This window comes from Ixodes scapularis, unplaced genomic scaffold, assembly GCF_016920785.2.
Source record: "Ixodes scapularis isolate PalLabHiFi unplaced genomic scaffold, ASM1692078v2 PGA_scaffold12__126_contigs__length_90152505, whole genome shotgun sequence".
NCBI lineage: Eukaryota > Metazoa > Arthropoda > Arachnida > Ixodida > Ixodidae > Ixodes > Ixodes scapularis.
Genome location: NW_024609838.1, coordinates 74,023,531 through 74,044,404, shown reverse-complemented (window position 1 = coordinate 74,044,404; position 20,874 = coordinate 74,023,531). Strand labels below are relative to the sequence as shown.

The 20,874-nt window shown below is 41.4% G+C and overlaps 1 protein-coding gene across 1 annotated transcript; it reads left to right on the top strand.

The window, feature by feature from the left end:
- Positions 1 to 1,705: 1,705 nt before the first annotated feature.
- LOC8034898 (selenoprotein P) lies at positions 1,706 to 19,902 on the top strand. Its single transcript, XM_029985687.4, has 5 exons — positions 1,706 to 1,833; positions 9,461 to 11,025; positions 12,760 to 12,934; positions 14,113 to 14,272; positions 18,299 to 19,902. Exons 2-5 carry the CDS (start codon positions 10,808 to 10,810, stop codon positions 18,670 to 18,672), a joined length of 927 nt encoding a protein of 308 aa, XP_029841547.1. The 5' UTR covers positions 1,706 to 1,833; positions 9,461 to 10,807; the 3' UTR covers positions 18,673 to 19,902.
- Positions 19,903 to 20,874: the final 972 nt, after the last annotated feature.

Here is a 20,874-nt window from a genome sequence, read left to right as displayed (position 1 = left end):
ACCCATGACATATACAGATCGTTCGCGAGTTTCAATGTTTACAGGAAAAAACATCGGTGGAATGAATTTATGCTATCGTTGAACCTTTATGTATGCAATGAGGGGCCTAGTCGGCGATGATACTCCGCTAAGCGAAGGACTAGCGTGTCATGAGGATCTGGAGGATAAAAATATATTTGAAGAAAGGTTAGCTATTTTACGACAAAGCCACCAAGTCGAAAAAAAAAAGATATTTAGAAGCGGAGATACCATGGATGTTAAAGAGTAGTTATTTGTAATAAACTTTGACACGCAATGATTGACTGTTTTAGGTGTCCACAATTTTAAACTGAATATGGAAGTCAAACTGCGATTCGGTGTTATTTTAAAGCAGCTGGTTCTTGAATTGCTTCTGGTTCGAGAGTTTTGATGTGTTAAACCAATATTTGTTGAACTCGTATTTGTGTGATATATCACTCTGATATAGATGTTCATATTTGCTCGGGAAACGACTGCCATTAGAAAAGTATCCGAGGCACGACACAGTTTTATACAGTATCAAAGCAAAAGTTTAGCAGGACGACCTTAGAAATGAAACATCAAAACTGCACTCTTTACTACTCGCTGCTGTCCCAGTAAAGCAGGCAAAGAAGAAAAAATAGGCGAAGAGATTCGAAGAAATGTGCAGTGATCATAGTCATGTTACCTTCAGATTAAGCAGAGGAGCGAATGTGCCCGCCGAAGGCGATACGCAACCAGCCAGTTTGGTTTTAAATTTTCGAGCAAGAATAAATTGCTAATGCGAAATCAGCACTAAAAAGAAGTAATTTTATGGCAAAAAAAAAACAAAAACACAGATCGCTTGAGTTAAACTCTATGCTTATATTAAAATAATACTGAAGCGCTATATGAAAACGTGCGTAGTGTATGATTTTTTTTTACTTTATTTTGTTTTTACGGAACATTTCTTTTAAAATTTACTAAACCGCCCTCTTCATTACTTTACTCTAAGCTTATGGGTCAACAATGTGGCTTCCCTAATAAATAATAAATATATGAATCTGTCGAATAAGCATAAACGAACCTCTACAACCACACAATATATTCCATTTATTTTATATACAACATAGTGTAGGCCAATATTCCGGCCGAAGCAGAAGTGAATGTAATATTTAAACAAAATTAAAAAAACCAAGGTTCTTCGCCTGTTCTAATTTATGTATGGTCTAATATGCTCGCTAGACACATCATACATAAAAATCGTATTTCTATAAGGTGGACCATGCATGAATAAAACGGATAAAATGAAATAGCGTTACACGCACAAAAAAAAAAGAGAAGGTCAGATTCAAATTTTTGTGCAAAGGACAACCAGTCCTCATCTAAATCCTTCGCAGTAATAAATCAGTGCACACCAAAATCGAAACGTCATGTTTGTGTTTATTGAAGCCGACATATATTATCAAGAGAGACATTTATTGCCGAACGAGTCTCGTAGCAGAACCGTCCAATACTCGAACGGCGAAAGCCTCGGCTACGCGCCAGAATTATGTCTGTTCAGCATCGGGACATATCAAATAGTGTACGAGCCTCTCGGCGGGGAAGGAGGAAAGATATTGCTCGTATGGGACATCGGTCTATATCTTTGGAAGAAGGGGCCGCCTGACAACAGCGGCCTCGGCGGTCACGTGACTTCAGTCAGCTGCGATAACTCATCGCCTTTGCGAACAACACGCGACTGGACGAACTCCAAGCGAAGTCCAGGGTCGTCTGCCTCGTCAGTGACCGAGTCGCGCGCCGGAGAAGTCGGCGCCCAGTCAGCGAGTCTGCGGAAGGGGCCCCCCTCTTCTTCGGGTGAGTGAAGTGTGCCAACTCACAAGGGCCGTGTAGCCGGTTCCAGGAGGCGACATGCACTAAGGAACCAGTCCCTACGTTCTAGAGGTCTTGTGTGTGTCTGCTCGCGTAAAGCAATATTTCTCCCGGGCTCCTCTCTTATGTGAACTAGTACATATTGGCGATTATCTTTAGGACTTGGCAAGAAAAACGGACGAAGTGTGAGACTGCTTTACATTGGCAAAGCGTGTTTTGTGGTCGAACTAATCGTCAGGTGCTTTGTTTAAAACGATAACATGATATGCAAAAAATATAGTATTGTTACCCAGAATACGTACCGTAGCTTTCACTAGATGCTCGAGGCTTTGCAGTACGTTGTGCACAGGCGATAGTTTCAACAATAGCTGCATATCAGCAGCCAACAAATGTGGGCCTCTACACTGCATGTTTACACAACTCCCAAAAGCAGCTGGAGCTGGGAAAGAAAACTTTAAGAAATACTCTCGGAGTCTGAGTTGTGCGATCAGTACTCCCAAGAGGATAATCATCTTAGCAAAATATTATCTGCCACTCAAAAACTTTGCTTTTAAGTTCCTCACTAGCATTGAAATGCGCTAAATGCAAACACGTTTTCGTATTTTTCGGTTTAGCTGAGATTTCTATGACATTATGAGATGTGCAGCCTTGTCAGCTACTTACCGGTAGCTACAACATTGTTCGCCAAGAAATATAAGCTTCAACCATATCAATATTCCCAAACAAATATTTTGCCTGTCCATCAGCCTGAAGCTACTAAACTCTGGGACATTTATCAAAACAAACATCTTACTGTAAATAATGTTTTAGCATGCATATCAGTATTTAAAATTTGATGGCCTCCGAAAGTCATGCACTTTTCTCGTTTTTTTTTTCTTTTTGATTGTACTGGGAAAGATTAGTGAAGTTCTGAAATTAATAATGTCTAGAATTCATGCTTTTTTCTCTTCTATGTGGGAAAAAACTTGGAATGTAGTAATGAGTAGGATTCATGCTTACATCTCTTAGTAATGACGTCGCTGGTTCAAAGATCCTAAAAGATAAGTAAATGGTTGCCAGAATAATAAAAATTAGTGTTAAAATGCTTAAAACAATTCTCCTGCGTGGACGGTAAATAGTCATCACCTTTCTTTTCATTCTTTGAGCTGTTTCAGGATGATTTGTTAGGTTGGGCACTTTATCAAAGCGTTGTTAATTTAGAGGCAAAAGAAAAAGCCGAAGCCAAGTAAAAATAAGTGTTGTCTTGTTGTCTTCCTTTCATATAGAAGTGCCTAACATATATTGGGGATTGCATGACGTACAAAAATGCTATCTCTAAAATCAGGTACTAAAAATTCTGATTTCACACACCATAGAACCATGATTCCTGAAAAAATTAGAAACGTAAGCAAGCTGGTGATTAATATTGTGCATAAATACATCGGAAAAATAAAACCAAAGCATCCACAAATACGAGCAATGCCTTGGTATTTTTATTCAATTAATAATGGTTTCTTAATATTATATAAAATGTTCTAAGGTGTGTTGGTATTTTTCTGCCTCGCTAAAATCATTGTAATGATATAGCGTATAGTTGTTACATAAAACACTTTATGTTAACACTTTTCTGTAAAACGTTATTTACACCATTACGTAATTTGGTCCAGCTAAAATACTCACCCAGAGCTAAGGAAACGCAAAGCGTCATAATTATGGCAACATTTTTTGATTCGTGAATCGACGTCTCGCGTTCTTATCTGTTAATGCTTCAAATCTCATTGGCTGTGGAGTAATGACGAGGTGCTTTGAACTCGCCAGGCACTGCATTCTTAAGATGTCAAAGACTACATTATGATATATTAAAGGCACGTAGCAGCATAAAGGTAGGAATTGGCACAACAGTATAACTTTCTTGTACTATGAGGCTCTTCAGCCCGTGGCATCGACTTGCTGATAAAGCTAGTTGAGAGCTCTAGCTCTTATCACAATTCTGACGACATGGCAGAACCTTTGCTCGGCATTGTTTCCTTCCACGAAAGATACAGCTTTTTGTCACGAGAAAATTCGAATACAAAATCTTCACAGTGACTAGAAATGCACTTCGAATTGTCGTAGTTGTGCATAAAATGACTGCGGCATGGCATGAGCATAAAGTTGGGACAAATGAAGATTGCTACCTTATCCATTCATGCCTTAAGAGGCAATATTTCAGAAAATCAAAAGGATCATAAAATTTTAAAAACGCTTGCTTGTTTTGTTTTCCAAGTTGTCTTGTCTATTTTACGATTTCATATTAATCTCAGAATATAAACTAGTTTTATTTTAGCTTTTAAGAACTAAAATTTGGCATAAAAATGAAAGCAAATACTGAAGGGTTGTTGTTCACGAACATGTATTGAATAATCTAAGTCGGTGTTATTTTATTTACATGGAAATGCCTAGTTTTGTTTTATAAATGATAAGCTCCGCAAAAAAAACAAACGATTAAAGCATATAATTTGCGTGATTAAAACAACGAAGTAAGGGGGGCAAACTTGAGCTAACAAAAAACCATGATCTCTCAGCTTACAGCTTCAAGTGGCGTATAGACATATTTGCGCCGATAGCGTCGACGCGTTGTGCTGTCCACTGAAAATTTAAATATTCTGCGTAAACGAGACCGAAAATAAACTTATAAACTTAGCATCCCAATTAACCTAACAAAGCTTGTGCAACAAAAGTTTTAAAGAAACAAGATAATTTAATAAATAACGTGGAGAACTGCAGAACTTATTAAACGCATAAAGAAACGACCCTTTGATGTGACCCATTCAAACGACTCAGTAGCGCTAAAATTTTATTTCGGTAAAATCCAAAAAACGAGGTTGTGAAGGTTAGGACGAAGCAAGCGGAAACTAATATAAGAATAGGCTTATGACTATTCGACATTATCCCTCCAAGAAACCCATTTGGCAGCATTTTTTTAACTTTTATTGACATAAAGTCACCATTGTTTTACTAAGCTCATGTAAGGTCTACCGGATATTCAGCGCAATTTATTAATGACTATTTTTTATTCTGCATCATATCTTCTTTGGCTTCATCGGAAGAAGCAATCTCTAGTATCATGATATGGCCAATTTTCTTATTATATCAGAAGATGGTAAAAGCGTGATGACATTTTTTAATGTCTAAAAAGTATTCTTGCGACAACAAGCTCAGACAAAAAAGTATAAACATATGCGGATAGCCAGTCGTCTGCTTCTTAAGCAGGAGTTCCAATGACGTCAGAACGACGCCGAGCTCTGATTGGCCTTAATTGAAAGGGTAGAGGGTAGACCTCGATGCTAAATGCCTTCAGGTCTACCCACTATTTTTCAGTCAGCAAATAAGATCTAAATTTCTGACATCATCGCAACTCCTGTGCAAGAAGCAGACAAACTTGCGTTAGGCCCTGCCATTAAAAACACATTTTTACGGCTGCCTGTGTGAGATTGGGTGTTAAAATACGGTTTATATAACTTAGCTATGACATTTATTTTGCAGCTAAGCGCTACTACAGCTATAGCAGATTACTTCAGAAACTGGGATTATGCTCTTTCTTTGTAGTATGTGGTTGCTGATTTTAAGTAAGGTTATAAATTCAGCTGTTGATTCATTAGTGCATCCTAGCATTGTTTGCCTTCGTGCCTTCTCTCAGTTCTGTCACTCTGAATGCCCTTTTTATCCATTGGGTTTCTTTCGTACGTCACCACCTTTAAAGATGAGACTCGAATATAACAAGTACCAAACTGTAATATATATGTTTGTTACATTAACACTTTTTGACGAGCAATCAAGTTACTAGTGTGTACATGATTATAACTTTATTTTTTTCTTTTTTTGTTCTTCTCATGTGTTTTTTTTTCTTTGAGAGCGGTAGCATAATAATGCCCCTTTCCGTCAAAAAAAGAAAAAGGAAAGAAAGCTTATATACGAAAGAAAGACCCCAAGCTCCAACCGAGACACTGCACACCCCGCCGGTCCTCACACATCGCCGCAAGAAAATAATATTTCGTTTTTTTTATGACGTGCCTCTTAATGCGCATTAAAGTTAGAATAAGCTATTCCAAGGTAGAACCAAAGTTTACTTTAAAAATAAAACCCGAATAAAAAGAGAGCCAAACTCTCAGAACACCGCACTGCCATCTGTGGTACCCGACTCAATGGCACTCTATTTCGGAGATTGAGAGCCAAAATTCGTAAATATACATATTAAAAATTAATATTAAACAGAAAATCCGCCCTAGCAGTTAATGGTCAAGAGTGCTTAAGAAAAAAAAAAAAACTGCTGGGCAGCGCGACCACTCACCACTAATCAGCACTAGCCAAGAAGGCTGGCACTATGTGGATAGCAAGTTCAAAGATAAAAAATATATCTATATATATGTTCGTTTTTATAACAAAAATTGACACAAATGTTTACCACATTTTAGTCAAATAAAAGACACGAAAACTTCCAAACCTAAGTATAGGCTAGAGTAATGCTCCGCTGAAAAATGAATTCCTTTGGCACGAAATGTTTTTTGGCAAGAGAGTCAGTTTTTTTTTTTTTTTTTTTTTTTTCATTTTACGCCGAGAGTCATTTTTGTCCGACTGCCCTACTGATGTTGAAACGGAGGGTTTTGTAAGGTCTATTCTAAGTTATGGGTTCATGACCTTATTTTTATGTAAATAATATATATCTTGACGTTATAATAAAGCTTTTCTTTCTTGTGGCGTTAAATAATATGTGATTTAGTTTGAATTTGTGCCAACTTCAGAAACATTAGGTTGCCGAAATACTACGCTGCTAGTAAGTCAATTTCGTGTCTAAATAATTAAACATCGTATTGTTGAGAAACATATTAGCACATATTCGGGTGATCTTAAATGGTCTTGAAATAAATCACAAATCGAACATTTTTTGAAGTTTTAACTTAGGCTACTTTATCTACTGCGAATCTTATGGGAGTCTGGACCATTAGCTCAAGTGTCTCTAGTTATATTTTTTTCCCTCAAAACATCCATCAATGGAAGTGTACTATGGTGATAACACAGTGTAACCGAGAGTTTGGTTACTCATAGGAATATCCAAGGCGTCCTTATTAATACGCAGTTCTTCACTGAAACGTGTTATTCGTTGGTTTAGAACGTCATCTCCGAAACAATTAATAGAAAGAAGGCTGTAATAGTGTCACTGCACCTACTACTCCACCGGCGCAGAGGAGTGTCTTTATATAGATTTAGGGAGGGAACAGAAATAAACGGTCCCTGCACAGCAGGCCTGCTGAATAAACTCTGGCATCACGTGACATGACGAGAGGTGGCATGACACCATCTCACTCGCCGAGCGTCATTCCCTTCTCCAATTCCTTCCTGCTTCTCCCAACGGGGGACTATACTCTGCTTCACCTAATGAAGGACCCCAGCGAATGCCAAAAGCCGTCGCAGCAGATCCAGACGGTGAATATACCACGTGACTAAGTAATTCCCCTGCGCATCACTCCACCTCCCATAGGTGACGTGATATTCACACTAGACTCCATTGGCTTCGATCAGCAACCGAAGTATAGAAAAAGCACAATAACTAAATTCTCACCACTTTGTACTTTCTATGTTTTGCAGTATGAGAGCATCATGCAAGCCAATATTAATGTATTCTAGCTGTTAGATATTATGAGTGGCGCATTAGAGAATTTCGCGCCACTCGGCGGCATAACTGATCAAGTTACCTTGTTTCATGTATATATGTAATACGAGCAACGGTGTGAAGCAGCGCAGTATACAATACCACCGAACCGCACATTTTGTGACTGAATATAGCTAGCAGCTTTGCTAAAAATATTTTAGAGTTTCCTTACAGTATTACAGGTTACTCATCTAGGTCGTTAACATGGAGCTTGCCTGCACATAGTGTTTAATTTAATAACTTTTACTGAAAAATTTAGCGTAATATATGCAGTTACTCATTTTAATAATTTTAGACAGCTCATTCACAAGTCAGAAGTTACGATATGACATAAAAAATGAGGATCACCAGAATTATAAAAGAAAAAAATTGTCACAATATTACTTTGGGACGTTTTGATACCTTGCATCGTGGTGAGTTCCTACAAGTGAACGTTACTAATTGTTTTCGACATTTATAAGGTATATGTGTTTTCATCGACGGCAACAGCCAAAAAAAAAAAAGTTTTTTGAGCGTCACGTTTGAAACACACGAACAAGACAGTCTTTAATTTTTCCGAATAAAATTTAATCAACAGAAAATATTATTTTTATTTTTTATTTTGTCCTGTTACTATTTAGGCCATGAATGTTTCGAGATCATTAACTTGGTTTCCTGTAAGGAAACTAAGTAGACATTGACTGGCATTAGTTTAAATGGGTTGTAGACAAAGCGATCTTTCACGCTCGGTATCATAAAAAAATGTTTCGATTCCACAAGTTCCGTAAATAGTTTACTTAATTTTTGAAGAAAAATAATTCAAGGGCGATCACTCTACTTTTTGTGCGACCAATGGAACGCAGTGCGTCGTGCTATCCAGTTTTTTTTCGGCGTATTGTATGAACGTCTTGAATTCTCAGAAAACAAGATCCACCGTCTTCTTAGTCACGGTTCGCGCCTCCGGTTTCTTCTCAGTCGAAGCTTTGGCATTCACTTCGATCCCGGCAATTGATTTTCATGATGCATTGCCGCGCCTTGTGCAGAAACAGACGAGGTGTAGATGGTTTTGTCTTTGGTTTAAATGTGTATAACCTAAGCCAGCTAGCCTGCTTTTTTTAACTTCCTCTTTATTTGGGTTCCACCAGTGCAATGTATAAAATCCAACATCGCAGTCGGATTAAATGATAAACTTTGCGGTATATTGTGAGAGCATGGTCTACAATCTATCAAACATTGCACGTCTCATTTCTCGCAAAACATCTTGGAGAGAAAAGTGCTTCAAATCTACCGAGGGAGTCAGTCGAATTACGAGGCTGAAAATATGCTTAGAAGAGCGAGCTGCGCTTTATCACTAAGCACGACGTAATCACGTGGAAGGTCATGTCCACCGTAACAGCGCAGACTGTTTTTGTTAGATTATGCAACTTACTTACTGTTTAGGAGTTCGCATTTGCAATTACCTTTACGAAGATGACCTGTCTGTACTAACTTAATAAAATATTGGGCTGAAATAGCAGATGTGGCAAGGTGGAGCGCGAGTTTGTCTGCTTCTTTTGCACGGGTCGTGGTGACGTCAGAACGCCGAGCACCGATTGGCTCGGATCGAAGGATAGTGGGTAGACGTCAAAGCAAGCTGCCTTGACGTCTACCCACTATCCTTCGATCAGAGCCAATCATAGCTCGGCGTTCTGAAGTCATCACAATCCCTGCAAAAGAAGCAGACGAACTTGCGCTCCTCATAGCCTCCTCAGATAGAGTACATACGGTCGTAACTGCCCAATTTTCAGTACGTCCAATCGGTTGCATCCCATTTAGGAGAAGTGAAATTTTAAGCTAACAAAGTTCTGAGAGTGCATTTGACAGCTATGGTGTTCTTTCTTCTTCGATATGCACCACAAACACCTAGTAACTGGGCAAATGCTTTTGTGTCATCACTGATAATGGTGTCCCTTGTATATCTTGCAGGGCAACGATTATCCGCGGCCAGAGCATGAGCCCAACCGGAGCCCTCGCGCTCTTGCTTGGGCTGTCCGCAGTCCAGGTGTCCTGGGCTAGGACTCCCATGTGCGGTCAGGCGGAACCCTGGACCGTCTCCGGGGGTTACAACCCCGTCATGGCAGCCAGAGGCAACATCACCCTGGTGGCGCTCTTGAAGGCTACCTGACCTTTCTGCCTGCAGCAGGCTTCCAGGTGAACGCTTTGTTTTGTAAGACTAAGATCCGCAAAAATAAAATGGCATCTCTATAGTCGGAATGCAGGTTCGCAATGCGCCAAATAAACATTAGCACGAACCATGTCGAAGCATCTAATCGCTCCGCAGACCAACCAAAAATATCACTAGCCATGACGAGTTATGTGACGTCAGTTCGTCATGCTCCTCAGCAGCGCATTTTTCGCCCATGACAAAGAAACAGTGGCTGGCGGCAATGAGAATTAGGAAAAAGCTTCTGGAAAAGTTCTAAACACGTAGCTAACTGCAGATGATGTCCAGGGTTCACTGTATGTCGAGAAAGTAGTTGCCCCAAACACTTCGGTCGAGGAAATGGGCTGAATGCATTCATCAAACTATCTTCGCCTGAACCACGAACACTTTATTGTTTCCTAAAAAAACTTTAATTTCTAAAGAAAAATTACGAAATGTCCCACAATGGTGCCCAACTTTAATAATGGTCATGATAGTGCTTGTCAGAAGGAAAGTCGCTGAATACAAGAAGAGTAACGCCAAGCTCCCATTATGGTTGCCATTTTGGCCGATTGAATAAGTATTTTCTCCTTCACCTCTCCATCGGTGAGCCGATCCGAATTCCCGCTGACAAATTTCTTTATTAAGAAATTGTATACACCGACTGTTATCAACACACGCAGGCAAAGCAAGTGCAGATCTTCGCACCGCCACCATATGCGGAGTCGATAGTTGGCGGCATGAAGAGTATACTTTCATGTCAAGACATATACAAGGACAATGTTATTTTTAAAGATCTGCGGAGAACAGCATTATTTATAACTTGATTACATCCATAGCGCCTTAGAGCTTATATTGGCTTGGAACGCTTTCAGTGAGATGACTCTCCATAACGATCTTAGCACGGCGGGTTCAGGATGATGCATTCGCAGTTTCGAGGATTTCAAGGAATCAAAATGGGGATGGCCGTGGCAAAAGATTCCGATCACCCCATTATCTTACGAGGTTTTGGTTGTCTCCACGTTTCTAACTGTTTGTGTCCTGCCATCAGGCAGGGAAGACAATGGCGCCACTTTCCCAAGACCCTTTGATTTTAGTGCGAACCATCGGAGCCCCAAAAATCCTGATTTATGACGTTTCAAACACTCAGCCTGGAAGCGCTGCTGCTGAAGCTGAGGGCCAGGAACCTGAGCGACGTCCAGTTCCTGGTTGTCAACTCGCTGGACTCTGCAGCAGAGGTCCGGCAGTTAGAAAGGAGAGTGTCCTTCCCCGTCTACCAAGAGACGGCCGACGAACCCGTGTGGAGCGTTCTCGAGGGTGATAAGGACGACGTCTTTATCTACGACAGGTACAAATCCTTTCTGTAGCCTGGAGCTTTCCGGATTCTGGGAGATCAGTCACCATCTTCTACGTGGCACTGAAATGTCCATAACAAATGTATCCCAATTCTTTAACGAAGTCTCTGAGAGGTAGTGAATTACGACATCGATTGAGGTTCTTAAATCTAAAAAAGCGTTTTGAGATAACATTAATCAGTAATGTAATTTTGCATTGTAAACATCAGGAAGACCTCCGGTAGCATGGGCATCGAAAAAAAGGCGGAGTAGCTGAGCGTTGCGTTACGCATCTCCTTATTAAACGAACTATAATAACTAGTGTCACTGCAAAGGGCAACATAATAATTTGTTTAAAAATGAAAGACGTTTACAAATCTCTGTAATGCGAAACTAGAGCGCAATTCTTGAGGAAAAGGATGGGGGAGGGGGGTACGGAGGGGAAGGTACGCCCCTCCTCCCCCTCCGTTCCTTCCCTCCTCCTATCCTCCTCCTTTTCCCATCTTCCTCTCCAAATCCTCCTCCGTTCTCTCCTCCGTTCTCTCCTCCTCATCCCCCTCCCCTTCTCCTCATATTCCCTCTTTCTCCTTCCCTCCTCCTCCTCTTTTCTACCTCCTCTCCTCCTCCCACTAAATTTAGCGAAGAAAGTTTCCCGCTAAATTTAGCGGGTTAAGTTTCCCCTCTAAATCTAAGGGGGAATCAAATGGGTGCTGGAGGTCACGTAGCGGGGAATCGCATTGGTGTTGAGATCATGTGACGTCAATTTTCTCGCTAAATCTAGCGATAAAATCGAATTCATCCGCCAAACCTAGCGGAGAAACTGAATTTTCCCAGCTAATTCTAGCAGGGGATTGAATTGGCTCTGAGGTCACGTTACGTCAATTTTCCCGCAACATTTAGCGTGGTTACACCGACGCTGACACCGACGCCGACACCGACGCCGACCCTGACACCGATCAGACCGGAAATGAACGCCCAAGAGCTACGCTCTAAAAAATGTGAAGGCTAACAAACTGGACACGATTAGAGTATTTGGGGGGGGGGGGGGGGGGGGGGGGCGGCGGCGGGGGTTCTTACTTATTTCAAACTTTTTACGAAAAACAACAACAGTAGGGCGCTGACTCCATGATCAAACTGAAGAACGCATGTCCATTCCCCGTTTCTTGTAAAAGAGAACGGACGTCACAAATCTCCAAATCTTTTGCAAACTTCAACCTCTCGTTTTCCTCTTCTCCTGGGTTGCAATGCCAACAAATGCTTTATTACTGAAGTACCCCGTCCACCTGCACTCCGTGACAGCTTAAGAAACGCAGGGGGTGCGCTTTGTTTTCATTGTTTTTGCTTTGCGAATCGTCCTTAGGCATTCTTATCAGCTAATTTCTAAATCTTATTAACTTTGGAGAGATAATTACATGCTCGGGACATCGCGTCAGTGATTATAGTTTGAAACCTTGTACTGGTTTCTTCAAAAAATTGCTTAAATTTTACCAGACTTAGCATACTTATTGTACTAGGGGACAACAACTTTATTGTTTTGCTGGTGAAAGATGGAGTACGTGCGTGCAATTCTAAATTGCGGTGAGTGCACGCTATTCTGTACCTTTAGCTCTATTGCAACAGAAAGTTGCTCCTGCGCCCCCCCTCCCTTCCCCCCTAATATACCCGCGCAACAAACAATTATATGTGTACACGACCTTTTATTTTAAAAAGAAAGCAGGGTTCCACAAATGCTCCTCTTTCTGTTCCAGATGTGGTCGCCTCTCCTACTTCATCCCCTTCCCGCTGAGCGTGACGCTACCCGGCCGTCACCCGGTGGTCGAGGAAGCCCTCAACACTACGTACTACGCCAGCCCCTGCGGCGACTTCTGCCCGCAGGACCCAAGCGCCACTCCGCATAGAAGCTCGCCGCATGAACATCAACAGGTAGTTGACCCCACTTTAGACGTCGGTGGCAGGATATGCACTCTATTTGACCACCGACTGATCACCTGACGAGACTTCATGTCGTTGCATTAGAACTCTTATTGTTTCGGGACTTTTTCTGGTACATTTAATGTTCGTATAGCTGCACCCCTCCTGTTCCACACTTTATTCCAAAAAAATGCTCTAGTTTCCTCTGGTAGACATCTTGATCTCTAGAATTGTCAGCTTTACTTTCGGAAGTATGTCTGGTACCTTTGTGCGTCTCTCGGAATTTATAAAGTAACTTATTTGAATTCATACTGTGAAGGCAAGACGGGCAGTTATGGAAACAATTATTTAGCGATTGCTCTCGGAAAAATACGAGGAGAGACGAAGACGCTCGAACTGGTATTCAAAATAAATATAAAATGTTTGAGGACGATAATCATGAATATCATGATGAACATAAAGTGGGTGTTTTCACTGAGAACGCTCACATGTGCTCCCGTGGTGGGGGGAGTGTGGCCTCTTGGAAACTCAATTTTGACGATGATGGCAGTCAGCAAGGGGTGAATGGTTTTAACCGGCGATCATAGAAAGCTTCGCGGGAGCGACGTCTGTGATCCGATGAAACCTGTAGGGGCTCGACAACGTAGTTCACGGAGGAAGTCTGGGCGAGTGTTTTGTAGGGGCCGACGTTGTTTACAATCATTTTTTCGCAGTGGCCTTGCGGGCGTGCAAGGAACGAGATCATCACGAGGTCTCGAGGCTGGAGAATGGTAGCTTTGTGTGTGGTGTCGTAACGTAATTTATGGTGCAGTTGATGCTTATTTGTACGAGGTTGTGCGGATTGACGGCTGTCATTTGACGTCGTGTATGGAAACCTGAGGCTGGGCTGAGTTGTACTGCGGGTCTAGAAGAGAATACGATATCGAGCGTAAATGTCGGCCCTCTTTCGTATGTAAGGCGGAAAGGGGGAGTTACCTTTTGTACTCTGGGTAGAGATATAAACGTATATGATGAAAAGTAGTATACTATTCTAGTTTTCATGATAAGGAGACACGTACTATATATTCGTCGTGACGTGTGCTACAATGTGTGTTTCTATTTTTTTTGGATAATGAAGTTGCACCGACTGTACTGACATTTTCAAAGAAATATAAGGCCCTTTTTATGCTTGTCAAATGTTTTCCCTACAGCAGCGGATACCAGGGGAAATCGCAGTCCAAGACGGAGGCGAGCCAGGGACCACAGTCAGCCCTCCGACCACTCCTTCCGAGGGTCTTGGTTGGAGAGTCATCCACATGGTCTTCGGGGACGGCCACCAAGGCCAGGTTGACTCTCACACACCTAGTCATGGCAAGTACTTGTGTAAACAAATTTAGAATCCTAGGTATGGCAGTCTTTTAAGACGATATTTTTTTTCTGGGCATCAAAAGTATTTAAAATTTCGAATTAGCCAAGGTAGAGCCAAACTTAACCTTCTTTGGGTACCTTAGCCCTAATCTTCCTACAAAGCGTCTAAGTTAGGCTCCACTCGTGGTTAGATTGGTTATCATCTGGCATCTTTTGGCCTAAATGGCCGAAAAAGTGCCAGAGTTAGGCTTCACTACTGGTTCTTTCGGTCATGGTGGCATATTTGGCTCAACTTTCACTTTTCAACTATGTGGCGAGCCAGTGAAAATTCAGCGAAACACCAAAGAAAAGTACTGTTTCAATTAACGGCTTGGACCCCAAACCCTTTGGGCCCACAATATACGTCTTGGATTACCAAGCTTTTACTAAGTTAGGCATTTCTCGGGCGTGCTGTCAAGTATGCGCATACTTTTAATGCGTGTGCACCAGAGCTAAAAAGAGCTGTAAAGAACACTTCCCAAGTTATAGTAATACTCTGTGAAGTCCATCGTACCCATTAACACCTCAAATTACAGATTCTGTTCCAGTTGACTTTAGTGAAACACATATGCTCCCCAAATTTTTATGTCTCGTACACCACTAGGCTCAAGGCAAACAGCATACTTTCCCTCAAAATTTTTGGATATCTTATAGGATCCAATTTGTAGATTTGTCTACTCTGTAATACTTGTACAGCCGATTTTTAAACATAATTGTAAGTGTAATGGTTGAAGGAATGCAAAAAGTAGAAAAACGATTTGCATCTTGACCGAACTACACGGAGAAGCGTGTTACATGCAGAAAAATAGTTCGTACCTGTCTGAGGTTGATCGCTTTCTTGTTATATATTACTTGTTTTTGAGAGTTCAGAAAAACGCGAGACCTCAATAAATAGCTAAAGACCAGCGATCGCTTGTCTTTACTCCTTTTTCCATATTTTCGTAGTTCAGCTGGTTTAACCGTTGTAATAAGCAGAAGGGTATGTTTATTGTGGCATCACATATTTTGAATCATTGGTGGCTGGGCCTTATACCTCAATGTAAAATAACATATATCATCATCATCATTATTTTATTCTTTATTGAAGACCTGAATTGTTATTAAACATAACAGTGGCCATGCGTATGTTGTAGAGACGAATAATCCTGTAGTTTGCGCAGTAGTAAAAAATCATGAGCCAATCCACTCTGTAAAGGTGGATGACCAGCCAAGCTGTTGAGCACACGACACAGGCGTGACGCAGAATGTTGAACTAACTTACGAACACACTTATTGACTTGATTGGTGGTCATCCTGAAGGAAGTTACGGACACACATGTCGAGGACTATCGCCGCCCCGAGGAGCCGGAGGATACTAGACACGCGCGACGGGATCGCCACTCGGCGGACGAAAAGGAAACTAGACACGCAAGCGCTTGGAACGACGACAAAGAGAGGGCGGTGCGCTCCCCTCTTCCTTCTCCTTCCGGCAAATTTTCCCGCTTAATTTAACAGAAATATTTTTCCGCTAAATTTAGCGGGGAAATTTTCCTGCTAGAGGTAAACTTTTGTACCAAATTTAGCGAAAGAATCTTTCCACTGAATTTAGCGGGCTCATTTTTCCCCCCATTCAGCGAGAAAATTTGTCCGGTAAATTTAGCGTAAAATATTTCCGATAAACTTGGTGGGGAATTTTTTTCGCTAAGTTTAGCGGGGAAAGTGGACTTTTTGTTGACGCACACGAAAAACCCACGGACCCCTTGCCACAAACAGCTTCTCTGTAAACGGTAGAAAATATATGAGTTTATAAACGCTGAAGTTTAGCGTATAGTTAGTGTTCAAACATAATAAAAGCAAAAAAAAAAAAAAAAAAGCAGCACGAAAACGAGGACAAAGAAAAAAGTAACTGACAGGAAACAGCCCAATCTGGCACCAGTCCGAGCTCAGATTCCGTTAGCACCCCTTCGGTTTTTCTTGAGGGTAAAAAGCAGCAATTCTTCAAGCGAGGAAGCCATACAAGTGACGGTGGTGTAATGAACAGGTGATATGCATGGTTTGCGTTTCTCCATGGTTTATTCGGGTGAAATGTATGTTATTTATTCTAGATGCCAACATGAAGAAACTCCATTTGAGAGTCAGCGCTGCTGCCTCGGAGTAACGCGTTACTGTGCAAATATATTCTAGAGTCATTTATGGATATAATGGGCTCATTTAGTGCGTCCCATTCATTTAATTGTCAAATCTACTACAGCAGCTTGATTATAAACTGTGGACGAGAAAGTTCGACGCAATTTGCCAGAATAGTCGAGAGGAGGAGCAAAGGAGGTGGTAGAATATATATATATATATATATTCTACCACCTCCTTATATATATATATATATATATATATATATATATATATATATATATATATATATATATATATATATATATATATATATTTAGTGCATGGTCCCAGAAGCGTACCCAGACACTCTAGGAGGCTAAAGCTAACTTTCGGGACATGCACGGCCTGTCGTATAGTCACTGTAGATGAGAGAACGGCATGGGGCAGCCTCTGCTGTCCCGCCTCCAGCTTGAGCTTCCTACCTCCGACAAAGCTTCGGCATCTGGTGCACATCGAGCACGCGCTCTCATGTAATTCAAGCACGGCAGAAGGCACGAAGCACGGGCTGGAGGACAAGCGTTCGGAAAACACGCACTTCGCTTCCCACTTTGCCAATCACTATTGGAGACGTGCGCGACCAAAAGCGTCGCTGTGATCAGTCCTCCACGATTGGCCAAGCGCTCACAATGACGTCTTCGGTGGGATAATTTCTGCTCTCATAGACGGAAATAAGAGCAATGTCAGACTATCAACCTTGACAGTGTTCATTGAGGAGCGTGTTTTCTAGGCCTGCACCCTGCTTTTTACGCGTATTCGAACTTGTCGCTCGCTGCTGATAATCTCGATCGTGACGTCAGAAATAGGAACCGTAAGAGGGCACTAACCAAACATTTTGTCGCCATTAGCGGATAACGAGACTGTTTCGCTGCGAGCCACGAAATGCAATGGGAAATTACGGGAGGCCTGGTGCTGATTTGAATAAATTTCTGGACGTCATTCTCTTTGCGTGCCTATATGACTGGAAAAGAAGAGTCTTGGAAGCCGGTGGTTCAATGCGGTACTCAAAATCTTCGCGACTGTCTTTTTAGGACTATTTCAGCCAACAACCTGAGGTTTCTCGGGGACTTCTTTTCAAATCTCTCCTGCTAGCGTCGATCACCATAGTTATCTTTACGTAGAACACGTCACGGGCTTGGCTATGTGGGAAAACTCAGGCTTAAAATGGGATAAAATAAAACGGTACGATAACGACGTTATTATCTAAATTTGGCGGCCGATGCAACGCCCACTAAATTTAGCTCTCTTAACTCCCGGTAAATATAGCAACCAAGGACGCAACATGACCACGTGACTACAAGACGTGACGACCCTATAACGTATCATATATTCAAACATCTTGCGAGCAATTATAAAAAGCAGTTAAACGAATTTTATTACGCATGTTATATTTAGGACTTCGGTTTCACAAACACGTAATCTCCAAAAAAAACTGTAACGAGTGATTGCCCCACTAAACTTAGCAAAGAAAATGCTTCCCGTTTAATACTAAGGCTATTTAATAGCGTCAGGTAGCTTCTATTTTTCTGGGATTTATAGTGTTAACTAAATATATAGCGACATACGGTATATATCTTATATTTTTCACCTGCTGCCTCTTCCCACTTCCGTTGTATTGTAAAGTCTCTCGCATTTCAATTGTGTATCAACATTACATTCAGTGCTGCTTGGCCTCCAATATTGCTTACGGTTTCCTCTAAGAAATAAATTATACAGATAAGACAAATAAGGTACGACATTGCACCCCGACTTCTAGGCGTCTTAGCAATTAATAAAATCGTTTGAAATCTTAAAGAAAACAAAAAAAAACACCTTTATTTCCCTTTTGGATGCCACCTACTGCAGCTCGAGAAGGCGGAGTGACTACGGGCGCCCCCCACGACCACCAGGAAAGACAGCCGACGCCCATGGAATGTGTGTCCATCAACAAGGCCATCTGCTTTGACTGGCCCAAGGAGCGAATCCGCCACGTGGAAAGCTGCTGCAACCACACCGTTCGGTCCAGGAGCTATCACTTCCGCCACTCGTGCCGGCGGCTGACGCGGCGACAATGCAAGAAACTCCACCACGTCTTTTCGTGCTGCAAGCGCCTGCACGAGGCCCTGGATCGACAGATCTCCCAAGAGTACGAAGGCGTCCAGACTTTGCTTGACGAGCAACTGGTGGCCGAAAACGACAGCTCCCGTGCCGTGACGGTCGAGGGGGCCGCTAACGTCTGATGATCGTAGCTTCTTGCAGCTGTAAACTAGCTGCAAGAAGAACTCAAATTTCTTGAAATCGAAAGGGCTGGAGTGCCGAGTTAATGAGTATGTCGCTTATATTTTGTGTGAGATCGCTTAATCTTAGAAGTATATTGCCAATAGAATGTTTGGGCCTTATTCGAACATAGTCATAATTGTTTTTGGTTTCCTTCTCAATTTAGGTGTTTTTTTTTCTTTTTTTTTTTTTTCTTTTTAAATTTTGAGGCACATCTGCGAAGATCGCTGCTCTGGAAATATATCTAAAATCAATATTATACAATATTAAAAAAATCCCATATCTAAATACGCACGGAAAATGAACCAAACTCGCATTCGCCATTGTTTTGCAGTAATCACCCGTTTTTTCAAAATCACAAATGTTTTTTGTTGGGTTTGTTTCTTAGTTTCCCAGTATCGAAAGTTTTTTTCTCACTGAACAGTAGCTGGCTGGCCTATAGCTCTTATCACTGAACAATTTTCTTATCTAGCCTTGAAAGTGTGGCCTAAAATACTTTAGGAAAAAGACAGGTACACATCCTTTGAACGTGTCTAAATGTACTTTTCAAACGCTAAAGGATCGTTCTCGCTTCATGAAATGTTCACATAATCTACGCGCAAGTAAGCAATACATGACAACTCACTCCAACCCGTCGACTGCGTGTAAAACCTTCGCTCGATATTGATGACCCCTTGCGAGACAAACCGCGCCGCGAAACTCCGAGGGTGATGTGTCTCGAGCTGGTGGAACACGAACAGCTTTAAACTTGACCAAAAGTGTCGAACAAAAACAAAAAGCACATTAAAATGTAAAGTTAGCAAATACGGCCCGTTGTTACACAATATAATTACTCTATCGGTGTATGCTAAAAATAAAGAATTAATATTGCTTCGTTCACTCAAGTCTCATAAATTCCGCAAAAGTATTATTTATAATAAAATAAACTTTCTATAAAACTTTAAAAAAATGAGAACTTTTAGCAAGTTTATCTTGCGCACAAAAAAAATATATAAAAAGATAAATAAGGGTGGAATTGTTGCTCCGGGATGAGAGTATTTGTTGAGATTCATGTATGAAAACTGTAAACTAAAAACGTGCAAATGTTTGCACAAAGTTTACCTGTTGGATGTAAGAATTATCTCGAGTACTGTTGTTTCGGTTTGAATTCTACTGCAAATAAAAACAAAATAAAACGTTTAAAATCTCTCAAATCCGTATCTTACGTGAATTTTTCTGTTCGAATTTGTCTCCTTACAAACCAACTTGCATAGTAAACGCTACAAGATCGCTCCCCGAAAGAACGAGCTCAGGGCGTTGTCAACAAGACTCCTCCTGCACGGATTACGGCGCCACACACTTTGAAACAAACTGCCTGCACAAGAAGGACGTGCCCATATTCAACCATGAGCGCAGTGTTGTTGCTGAGCACTCCGATGTCAAAGATCAACGTTTTGACTTTGAGAAAACATTCAGCCTCGCATTAAAGACTAATCCTCGGAAGAAACTTGTAGTAGAAGCTTGGCATATACAGACCACACCAAAAAACATAAACAGGTGCCTCGGCAATTCACCTACGTTATACACTAGAGACACTAAATAAGCTACGCTTCATAGTAGCGACACTTCAGCAGTCTTGGGGCTTGAAATCATGGTTGCCAGTTATATAAAGCTTTATCCGAAATCGCGGGGAACGGTTTTCCGTCCTTCGTGAATGTTAAAACAGTTCACGACAAAGCAAGACAATACAACCTGAGGTTGCTAACAACGTATCTAAAGCTGAGGAAGTCGCATTTTTTTAATTACGGCGATCGACAGTTGTGTGTGCTCCGCACTAAGCACCAAGATGGCGGCTCCGTCTAGAAGACCGGGGAACAGAGTGCCGATACTCTAAGCGAAGCTCATTTAGTGGTTTTATAGTATACCACTATATCATTTATAGTAGTACGTGACGAAGGAAAATAATATAAATACACAACCTCTAAGAAGTGGAAGAAACTGCTACGAGTCAACGTGCGTACCAGCTTAATGAAGAAGCTTATCCTCAACAAAGTCGACCCTGATACAGGAACCGAGTCTGTTCAGAAATGTAGGACCCCTTGATATTTAGGGATTGGTTGGTGAATATTTTTCTTTTCGCATAGTTTGGTCCCAACCAGAGAGGCTTCTGACAAACATGTGGGATT

What these genes read in the sequence shown, in the direction of transcription:
- LOC8034898 (XM_029985687.4), top strand. Translation starts at nt 10,808, where the DNA reads ATGACGTTTCAAACACTCAGCCTGGAAGCGCTGCTGCTGAAGCTGAGG. An exon ending in GACGTCTTTATCTACGACAG is followed by an intron (nt 11,026 to 12,759) that starts GTACAAATCCTT and finishes TTTCTGTTCCAG; the next exon opens with ATGTGGTCGCCTCTCCTACT. An exon ending in CTCTCACACACCTAGTCATG is followed by an intron (nt 14,273 to 18,298) that starts GCAAGTACTTGT and finishes CACCTACTGCAG; the next exon opens with CTCGAGAAGGCGGAGTGACT.